General features: G+C 34.2%; 1 protein-coding gene across 1 annotated transcript in view; it reads right to left on the bottom strand.

The window, feature by feature from the left end:
* Positions 1-12,655, bottom strand: part of LOC129813672 (receptor-type tyrosine-protein phosphatase mu-like) — a 652,787-nt gene that overhangs the window by 463,872 nt on the left and 176,260 nt on the right. Inside the window, exon 4 of the mRNA XM_055866071.1 lies at positions 3,642-3,720. Coding sequence (XP_055722046.1) covers positions 3,642-3,720 — 79 coding nt within the window. The remainder of the gene's footprint in view (positions 1-3,641; positions 3,721-12,655) is intronic.

Genomic DNA, 12,655 nt, shown 5'->3' on the forward strand with positions numbered 1-12,655 from the left:
ACCCCTTGACTTTTTCCACATTTTGTTACGTTTCAGCCTTATCTCTAAAACAGATTCAATAAATGTTCCACCCCCTCATCAGTTTAACATTTTTTTTTTTATACATTTGCAAAAAAATCCTAAAAACCTGTTTTTGCTTTGTCATTATGGGGTATTGTGTGTATGTTGATGAGGGAAACAAATACTGTATATTGAATCCATTTTAGAATAAGGCTGTAATGTAAAAATAAAAATAAAAAATGTGGAAAAAGTGAAATGGTCTGAATACTTTCCGAGTGTACTGTATGTTCAGTAATAGTTTATATTCGATTGAGATGTCAACATACACTACCGTTAAAGTTTGGGGTCACTTAGAAATGTCCTTGTTTTCTATATAAAACATACACGAAATGAGTTGCAAAATGAATAGGAAATATAGTCAGGACGTCGACAAGGTTATAAATAATGATTTTTAATTGAAATAATAATTGAGTCCTTCAAACTTTGCTTTCGTCAAAGAATCCTCCATTTGCAGCAATTACAGCCTTGCAGATCTTTGTCATTCTAGTTGTCAATTTGTTGAGGTAATCTGAAGAGATTTCACCCCCATGCTTCCTGAAGCACCTCCCACAAGTTGGATTGGATTGATGGGCACTTCTGACGTACCATACGGTCAAGCTGCTCCCACAACAGATCAATAGGGTTGACTGTGCTGGCCACTCCATTATAGACAGAATACCAGCTCTTCTTGAAATAGTTCTTGCATAGTTTGGAGCTGTGCTTTGGGTCATTGTCCTGTTGTAAGAGGAAATTGGCTCCAATTAAGCGCCGTCCACAGGGTATGACATGGTGTTGCCAAAATGGAGTGATAGCCTTCCTTCTATAACATCCCTTTTACCCTGTACAAATCTCCCACTTCACCACCACCAAATCACCCCCAGACCATCACATTGCCTCCACCAAGCACTCCTCCAGCATATTTTCATTTTTTCTGCGTCTCACAAATGTTCTTCTTTGTGATCCGAACACCTCAAACTTAGATTTGTCGGTCCATAACACTTTTTTCCAATCTTCCTCTGTCCAGTGTCTGTGTTATTTTGCCCATCTTAATCTTTTTTTTTATTGGCCAGTCTGAGATATGGCTTTTTCTTTGCAACTCTGCCTAGAAAGACAGCATTACGGAGTCGCCTCTTCACTGTTGAAATTGAGTCTGGTGTTTTGCAGTGTGCTATTTAATGAAGCTGCCAGTTGAGGACTTGTGAGGTGCCTGTGTCCCAACTAGACACTCTAATGTACTTGTCCTCTTGCTCAGTTGTGCACCGGGGCCTCCCACTCCTCTTTCAATTCTGTTTAGAGACAGTTTGAGTCTGTTCTGTGAAGGGAGTAGTACACATAGTTGTACGAGATCTTCAGTTTCTTGTCAATTTCTTACATGGAATAGCTTTCATTTCTCAGAATAAGAACAGACTGTCCACTTTCAGAAGAAAGTTATTTGTTTCTGGCCATTTTGAGCCTGTAATTGAACCCACAAATGCTGATGTTCCAGATACTCAACTAGTCTAAAGAAGGACAGTTTTATTGCTTCTTTAATCAGAACAACAGTTTTCAGCTGTGCTAACATAATTGCAGAAGGGTTTTCTAATGATCAATTAGCCTTTTAAAATTATAAACTTGGAATAGCTAACACAACGTGCCATTGGAACACAAGAGTGATGGTTGCTGATAATGGTCCTCTGTTCACATGTGTAGATATTCCATTAAAAATCAGCCGTTTCCAGCTACAATAGTCCTTTACAACATTAACAATGTCTACACTGTATTTCTGATCAATTTGATGTTACATTAATGGACAAAAAAATAGCTTTTCTTTCAAAAACAATGACATTTCTAAGTTGCACCAAACTTTTGAACGGTAGTGTACGTGAATTGAGTTGTCAACAAAACGTGAATTCAACTTGAAATAAATCAAACCTTGAAATCCTATGGTTGATGTGTGGTTGAGATTTAGATTAAAATGAGACAAAAACTATCTATGGTTATACTATACTATCTATAATATCTATCTCTTCCTATCTACCTCTTCCTATAAACACACAACCTAAAAAAAAAAAAGCCCTAGGAAAGCGACACGTCTGCATGTGGTTAAATGTTCTTTACTGTAGCTCAACCAATGCAGGACTTGGGAATCTTATTCAGACTGAGTAGCATAGCTTAGTGGGGCTGGCAGGTAGCCTAGAAGTTAGAGCGTTGGACTAGTAACAGGAAGGTTAGAAGATCGAATCCCTGAGCTGACAAGGTAAAAATCTGGCTATCTGCCCCTGAACAAGGCAGTTAAGCCACTGTTCCCCTGAACAAGGCAGTTAACCCACTGTTCCCCTGAACAAGGCAGTTAACCCACTGTTCCCCTGAACAAGGCAGTTAACCCACTGTTCCCCTGAACAAGGCAGTTAACCCACTGTTCCCCTGAACAAGGCAGTTAACCCACTGTTCCCCTGAACAAGGCAGTTAACCCACTGAATAGGAAGAGGTAGATAGGAAGAGATAGCTATATTGACAGATATAGTGTCTATGTGATATATTGACAGATATAGTGTCTATGTGATATATTGACAGATATAGTGTCTATGTGATATATTGACAGATATAGTGTCTATGTGATATATTGACAGATATAGTGTCTATGTGATATATTGACAGATATAGTGTCTCTGTCCTATATTGACAGATATAGTGTCTATGTGATATATTGACAGATATAGTGTCTCTGTCCTATATTGACAGATATAGTGTCTCTGTGATATATTGACAGATATAGTGTCTCTGTCCTATATTGACAGATATAGTGTCTATGTGATATATTGACAGATATAGTGTCTCTGTCCTATATTGACAGATATAGTGTCTCTGTGATATATTGACAGATATAGTGTCTCTGTCCTATATTGACAGATATAGTGTCTATGTGATATATTGACAGATATAGTGTCTCTGTCCTATATTGACAGATATAGTGTCTCTGTGATATATTGACAGATATAGTGTCTATGTGATATATTGACAGATATAGTGTCTCTGTCCTATATTGACAGATATAGTGTCTCTGTGATATATTGACAGATATAGTGTCTCTGTCCTATATTGACAGATATAGTGTCTCTGTCCTATATTGACAGATATAGTGTCTCTGTGATATATTGACAGATATAGTGTCTCTGTCCTATATTGACAGATATAGTGTCTCTGTGATATATTGACAGATATAGTGTCTCTGTGATATATTGACAGATATAGTGTCTCTGTGATATATTGACAGATATAGTGTCTCTGTGATATATTGACAGATATAGTGTCTCTGTCCTATATTGACAGATATAGTGTCTCTGTCCTATATTGACAGATATAGTGTCTCTGTCCTATATTGACAGATATAGTGTCTCTGTCCTATATTGATATCTGGAGGTGTCAGGAAAAGAACAAGGAGGATAGTTTGATGATGTATTTTATGCAGACAGAGAGGAGAGGGCTTTCTGTGTGTGTGTGTGTGTGTGTGTGTGTGTGTGTGTGTGTGTGTGTGTGTGTGTGTGTGTGTGTGTGTGTGTGTGTGTGTGTGTGTGTGTGTGTGTGCTAATGTGTGTGTGTTGTGGTGTGTGAGGGAGACTTACTGCACTGGTGGCCCTGCAGCACCACATCTTTGATGGCCAGCAGGCCGCGGTGGCCGGAGGTCACCACTTCAAACACCATCTGAGGAGAGAGGTGACACATCGATAATAACACTGACAAATGTGCACACGTCTTCCAAATGTCACTCACCCTCCCCTCCACCTCCCCAGTCCCTCCCTCCCCTCCACCTCCCCAGTCCCGCCCTCCCCTCCACCTCCCCAGTCCCGCCCTCCCCTCCACCTCCCCAGTCCCGCCCTCCCCTCCACCTCCCCAGTCCCTCCCTCCCCATACACCTACCCAGTCCCTCCCTCCCCTCCAACTCCCCAGTCCTCCCCTCCCCTCCACCTCTCCAGTCCTCCCCTCCCCTCCACCTCCCCAGTCCTCCCTTCCACCATCCCAGTCCTCCCCTCCACCTCCCCAGTCCTCCCCTCTACCTCCCCAGTCCTCCCCTCCACCTCCCCAGTCCTCCCCTCCACCTCCCCAGTCCTCCCCTCCACCCCCCCAGTCCTCCCCTCCACCATCCCAGTCCTCCCCTCCACCTCCCCAGTCCTCCCCTCTCCTCCACCTCCCCAGTCCTCCCCTCTCCTCCACCTCCCCAGTCCTCCCCTCTCCTCCACCTCCCCAGTCCTCCCCTCCACCTCCCCAGTCCTCCCCTCCACCTCCCCAGTCCTCCCCTCCACACCCCCAGTCCTCCCCTCCACCTTCCCAGTCCTGTTAGAATACTAAGGGTTACTACAGAAGGATAGAATACTAAGGGTTACTACAGAATGATAGAATACAGAATGATAGAATACAGAATGATAGAATACTAAGGGTTACTACAGAATGATAGAATACAGAATGATAGAATACAGAATGATAGAATACTAAGGGTTACTACAGAATGATATAATACTAAGGGTTACTACAGAATGATAGAATACTAAGGGTTACTACAGAATGATATAATACTAAGGGTTACTACAGAATGATAGAATACAGAATGTTAGAATACTAAGGGTTACTACAGAATGATAGAATACAGAATGTTAGAATACTAAGGGTTACTACAGAATGATAGAATACTAAGGGTTACTACAGAATGATAGAATACTAAGGGTTACTACAGAATGATAGAATACTAAGGGTTACTACAGAATGATAGAATACTAAGGGTTACTACAGAATGATAGAATACTAAGGGTTACTACAGAATGATAGAATACTAAGGGTTACTACAGAATAATAGAATACAGAATGATAGAATACTAAGGGTTACTACAGAATGATAGAATACAGAATGATAGAATACTAAGGGTTACTACAGAATGATAGAATACAGAATGATAGAATACTAAGGGTTACTACAGAATGATAGAATACAGAATGATATAATACTAAGGGTTACTACAGAATGATAGAATACAGAATGATAGAATACTAAGGGTTACTACAGAATGATAGAATACAGAATGATAGAATACTAAGGGTTACTACAGAATGATAGAATACTAAGGGTTACTACAGAATGATAGAATACTAAGGGTTACTACAGAATGATAGAATACTAAGGGTTACTACAGAATGATAGAATACAGAATGATAGAATACTAAGGTTTACTACAGAATGATAGAATACAGAATGTTAGAATACTAAGGGTTACTACAGAATGATAGAATACTAAGGGTTACTACAGAATGATAGAATACTAAGGGTTACTACAGAATGATAGAATACAGAATGATAGAATACTAAGGGTTACTACAGAATGATAGAATACTAAGGGTTACTACAGAATGATATAATACAGAATGATAGAATACTAAAGGTTACTACAGAATGATAGAATACTAAGGGTTACTACAGAATGATAGAATACTAAGGGTTACTACAGAATGATATAATACAGAATGATAGAATACTAAAGGTTACTACAGAATGATAGAATACTAAGGGTTACTACAGAATGATATAATACAGAATGATAGAATACTAAAGGTTACTACAGAATGATAGAATACTAAGGGTTAATACAGAATGTTAGAATACTAAGGGTTACTACAGAATGATAGAATACTAAGGGTTACTACAGAATGATAGAATACTAAGGGTTACTACAGAATGATAGAATACTAAGGGTTACTACAGAATGATAGAATACAGAATGTTAGAATACTAAGGGTTACTACAGAATGACAGAATACAGAATGTTAGAATACTAAGGGTTAATACAGAATGATAGAATACTAAGGGTTACTACAGAATGATAGAATACAGAATGATAGAATACTAAAGGTTACTACAGAATGATAGAATACTAAGGGTTACTACAGAATGATAGAATACAGAATGATAGAATACTAAAGGTTACTACAGAATGATAGAATACTAAGGGTTACTACAGAATGATAGAATACTAAGGGTTAATACAGAATGATAGAATACTAAGGGTTACTACAGAATGATAGAATACTAAGGGTTACTACAGAATGATAGAATACAGAATGATAGAATACAGAATGTTAGAATACAGAATGATAGAATACAGAATGATAGAATACTAAGGGTTACTACAGAATGATAGAATACTAAGGGTTACTACAGAATGATAGAATACAGAATGATAGAATACAGAATGATAGAATACTAAGGGTTACTACAGAATGATAGAATACTAAGGGTTACTACAGAATGATAGAATACAGAATGTTAGAATACAGAATGATAGAATACAGAATGATAGAATACAGAATGATAGAATACTAAGGATTAATACAGAATGATACAATACTAAGGGTTAATACAGAATGATAGAATACAGAATGTTAGAATACTAAGGGTTACTACAGAATGATAGAATACAGAATGTTAGAATACTAAGGGTTACTACAGAATGATAGAATACTAAGGGTTAATACAGAATGATAGAATACTAAGGGTTAATACAGAATGATAAAATACAGAATGTTAGAATACTAAGGGTTAATACAGAATGATAGAATACAGAATGTTAGAATACTAAGGGTTACTACAGAATGATAGAATACAGAATGTTAGAATACTAAGGGTTACTACAGAATGATAGAATACAGAATGATAGAATACTAAGGGTTAATACAGAATGATAGAATACTAAGGGTTACTACAGAATGATAGAATACTAAGGGTTACTACAGAATGATAGAATACAGAATGATAGAATACTAAGGATTACTACAGAATGATAGAATACAGAATGATAGAATACTAAGGGTTAATACAGAATGATAGAATACAGAATGATAGAATACCAAGGATTACTACAGAATGATAGAATACAGAATGATAGAATACTAAGGGTTAATACAGAATGTTAGAATACTAAGGGTTAATACAGAATGATATAATACAGAATGATAGAATACTAAGGGTTACTACAGAATGATATAATACAGAATGATAGAATACTAAGGGTTACTACAGAATGATAGAATACAGAATGTTAGAATACTAAGGGTTAATACAGAATGATAGAATACAGAATGATAGAATACTAAGGGTTACTACAGAATGATATAATACAGAATGTTAGAATACTAAGGGTTAATACAGAATGATATAATACAGAATGATAGAATACTAAGGGTTAATACAGAATGATATAATACAGAATGATAGAATACTAAGGGTTACTACAGAATGATAGAATACTAAGGGTTACTACAGAATGATATAATACAGAATTATAGAATACTAAGGGTTACTACAGAATGATAGAATACAGAATGATAGAATACTAAGGGTTACTACAGAATGATAGAATACAGAATGATAGAATACTAAGGATTAATACAGAATGATAGAATACTAAGGGTTACTACAGAATGATATAATACAGAATGTTAGAATACTAAGGGTTACTACAGAATGATAGAATACAGAATGATAGAATACTAAGGGTTACTACAGAATGATAGAATACTAAGGGTTACTACAGAATGATAGAATACTAAGGGTTACTACAGAATGATAGAATACTAAGGGTTACTACAGAATGATAGAATACTAAGGGTTACTACAGAATGATAGAATACAGAATGATAGAATACTAAGGGTTAATACAGAATGTTAGAATACTAAGGGTTAATACAGAATGATAGAATACAGAATGATAGAATACTAAGGATTACTACAGAATGATAGAATACAGAATGATAGAATACTAAGGATTACTACAGAATGATAGAATACAGAATGATAGAATACTAAGGATTACTACAGAATGATAGAATACTAAGGGTTACTACAGAATGATAGAATACTAAGGGTTACTACAGAATGATAGAATACTAAGGGTTAATACAGAATGTTAGAATACTAAGGGTTACTACAGAATGATAGAATACAGAATGATAGAATACTAAGGGTTAATACAGAATGTTAGAATACTAAGGGTTACTACAGAATGATAGAATACAGAATGATAGAATACTAAGGGTTACTACAGAACGATATAATACTAAGGGTTACTACAGAATGATAGAATACTAAGGGTTACTACAGAATGATATAATACTAAGGGTTCCTACAGAATGATAGAATACAGAATGATAGAATACTAAGGATTACTACAGAATGTTAGAATACTAAGGGTTACTACAGAATGATAGAATACTAAGGGTTACTACAGAATGATAGAATACAGAATGATAGAATACTAAAGGTTACTACAGAATGATAGAATACAGAATGATAGAATACTAAGGGTTACTACAGAATGATAGAATACTAAGGGTTACTACAGAATGATAGAATACTAAGGGTTACTACAGAATGATAGAATACAGAATGATAGAATACTAAGGGTTACTACAGAATGATAGAATACAGAATGATAGAATACTAAGGGTTACTACAGAATGATAGAATACAGAATGATAGAATACTAAAGGTTACTACAGAATGATAGAATACAGAATGATAGAATACTAAGGGTTACTACAGAATGATAGAATACTAAGGGTTACTACAGAATGATATAATACAGAATGTTAGAATACTAAGGGTTACTACAGAATGATAGAATACTAAGGGTTACTACAGAATGATAGAATACTAAGGGTTACTACAGAATGATAGAATACTAAGGGTTACTACAGAATGATAGAATACTAAGGGTTACTACAGAATGATAGAATACTAAGGGTTACTACAGAATGATAGAATACAGAATGATAGAATACTAAGGATTAATACAGAATGTTAGAATACTAAGGGTTAATACAGAATGATAGAATACAGAATGATAGAATACTAAGGATTACTACAGAATGATAGAATACAGAATGATAGAATACTAAGGATTACTACAGAATGATAGAATACAGAATGATAGAATACTAAGGATTACTACAGAATGATAGAATACTAAGGGTTACTACAGAATGATAGAATACTAAGGGTTACTACAGAATGATAGAATACTAAGGGTTAATACAGAATGTTAGAATACTAAGGGTTACTACAGAATGATAGAATACAGAATGATAGAATACTAAGGGTTAATACAGAATGTTAGAATACTAAGGGTTACTACAGAATGATAGAATACAGAATGATAGAATACTAAGGGTTACTACAGAACGATATAATACTAAGGGTTACTACAGAATGATAGAATACTAAGGGTTACTACAGAATGATATAATACTAAGGGTTACTACAGAATGATAGAATACAGAATGATAGAATACTAAGGATTACTACAGAATGTTAGAATACTAAGGGTTACTACAGAATGATAGAATACTAAGGGTTACTACAGAATGATAGAATACAGAATGATAGAATACTAAAGGTTACTACAGAATGATAGAATACAGAATGATAGAATACTAAGGGTTACTACAGAATGATAGAATACTAAGGGTTACTACAGAATGATAGAATACTAAGGGTTACTACAGAATGATAGAATACAGAATGATAGAATACTAAGGGTTACTACAGAATGATAGAATACAGAATGATAGAATACTAAGGGTTACTACAGAATGATAGAATACAGAATGATAGAATACTAAAGGTTACTACAGAATGATAGAATACAGAATGATAGAATACTAAGGGTTACTACAGAATGTTAGAATACTAAGGGTTACTACAGAATGATAGAATACAGAATGATAGAATACTAAGGGTTACTACAGAATGTTAGAATACTAAGGGTTAATACAGAATGATAGAATACTAAGGGTTACTACAGAATGATAGAATACTAAGGGTTAATACAGAATGTTAGAATACTAAGGGTTACTACAGAATGATAGAATACAGAATGATAGAATACCAAGGATTACTACAGAATGATAGAATACAGAATGATAGAATACTAAGGGTTAATACAGAATGTTAGAATACTAAGGGTTAATACAGAATGATATAATACAGAATGATAGAATACTAAGGGTTACTACAGAATGATATAATACAGAATGATAGAATACTAAGGGTTACTACAGAATGATAGAATACAGAATGTTAGAATACTAAGGGTTAATACAGAATGATAGAATACAGAATGATAGAATACTAAGGGTTACTACAGAATGATATAATACAGAATGTTAGAATACTAAGGGTTAATACAGAATGATATAATACAGAATGATAGAATACTAAGGGTTAATACAGAATGATATAATACAGAATGATAGAATACTAAGGGTTACTACAGAATGATAGAATACTAAGGGTTACTACAGAATGATATAATACAGAATTATAGAATACTAAGGGTTACTACAGAATGATAGAATACAGAATGATAGAATACTAAGGGTTACTACAGAATGATAGAATACAGAATGATAGAATACTAAGGATTAATACAGAATGATAGAATACTAAGGGTTACTACAGAATGATATAATACAGAATGTTAGAATACTAAGGGTTACTACAGAATGATAGAATACAGAATGATAGAATACTAAGGGTTACTACAGAATGATAGAATACTAAGGGTTACTACAGAATGATAGAATACTAAGGGTTACTACAGAATGATAGAATACTAAGGGTTACTACAGAATGATAGAATACAGAATGATAGAATACTAAGGGTTAATACAGAATGTTAGAATACTAAGGGTTAATACAGAATGATAGAATACAGAATGATAGAATACTAAGGATTACTACAGAATGATAGAATACAGAATGATAGAATACTAAGGATTACTACAGAATGATAGAATACAGAATGATAGAATACTAAGGATTACTACAGAATGATAGAATACTAAGGGTTACTACAGAATGATAGAATACTAAGGGTTACTACAGAATGATAGAATACTAAGGGTTAATACAGAATGTTAGAATACTAAGGGTTACTACAGAATGATAGAATACAGAATGATAGAATACTAAGGGTTAATACAGAATGTTAGAATACTAAGGGTTACTACAGAATGATAGAATACAGAATGATAGAATACTAAGGGTTACTACAGAACGATATAATACTAAGGGTTACTACAGAATGATAGAATACTAAGGGTTACTACAGAATGATATAATACTAAGGGTTCCTACAGAATGATAGAATACAGAATGATAGAATACTAAGGATTACTACAGAATGTTAGAATACTAAGGGTTACTACAGAATGATAGAATACTAAGGGTTACTACAGAATGATAGAATACAGAATGATAGAATACTAAAGGTTACTACAGAATGATAGAATACAGAATGATAGAATACTAAGGGTTACTACAGAATGATAGAATACTAAGGGTTACTACAGAATGATAGAATACTAAGGGTTACTACAGAATGATAGAATACAGAATGATAGAATACTAAGGGTTACTACAGAATGATAGAATACAGAATGATAGAATACTAAGGGTTACTACAGAATGATAGAATACAGAATGATAGAATACTAAAGGTTACTACAGAATGATAGAATACAGAATGATAGAATACTAAGGGTTACTACAGAATGATAGAATACTAAGGGTTACTACAGAATGATATAATACAGAATGTTAGAATACTAAGGGTTACTACAGAATGATAGAATACAGAATGATAGAATACTAAGGGTTACTACAGAATGATAGAATACTAAGGGTTACTACAGAATGATAGAATACTAAGGGTTACTACAGAATGATAGAATACTAAGGGTTACTACAGAATGATAGAATACTAAGGGTTACTACAGAATGATAGAATACAGAATGATAGAATACTAAGGATTAATACAGAATGTTAGAATACTAAGGGTTAATACAGAATGATAGAATACAGAATGATAGAATACTAAGGATTACTACAGAATGATAGAATACAGAATGATAGAATACTAAGGATTACTACAGAATGATAGAATACAGAATGATAGAATACTAAGGATTACTACAGAATGATAGAATACTAAGGGTTACTACAGAATGATAGAATACTAAGGGTTACTACAGAATGATAGAATACTAAGGGTTAATACAGAATGTTAGAATACTAAGGGTTACTACAGAATGATAGAATACAGAATGATAGAATACTAAGGGTTAATACAGAATGTTAGAATACTAAGGGTTACTACAGAATGATAGAATACAGAATGATAGAATACTAAGGGTTACTACAGAACGATATAATACTAAGGGTTACTACAGAATGATAGAATACTAAGGGTTACTACAGAATGATATAATACTAAGGGTTACTACAGAATGATAGAATACAGAATGATAGAATACTAAGGATTACTACAGAATGTTAGAATACTAAGGGTTACTACAGAATGATAGAATACTAAGGGTTACTACAGAATGATAGAATACAGAATGATAGAATACTAAAGGTTACTACAGAATGATAGAATACAGAATGATAGAATACTAAGGGTTACTACAGAATGATAGAATACTAAGGGTTACTACAGAATGATAGAATACTAAGGGTTACTACAGAATGATAGAATACAGAATGATAGAATACTACGGGTTACTACAGAATGATAGAATACAGAATGATAG

Source organism: Salvelinus fontinalis, chromosome 17 (assembly GCF_029448725.1).
Source record: "Salvelinus fontinalis isolate EN_2023a chromosome 17, ASM2944872v1, whole genome shotgun sequence".
Lineage (NCBI taxonomy): Eukaryota > Metazoa > Chordata > Actinopteri > Salmoniformes > Salmonidae > Salvelinus > Salvelinus fontinalis.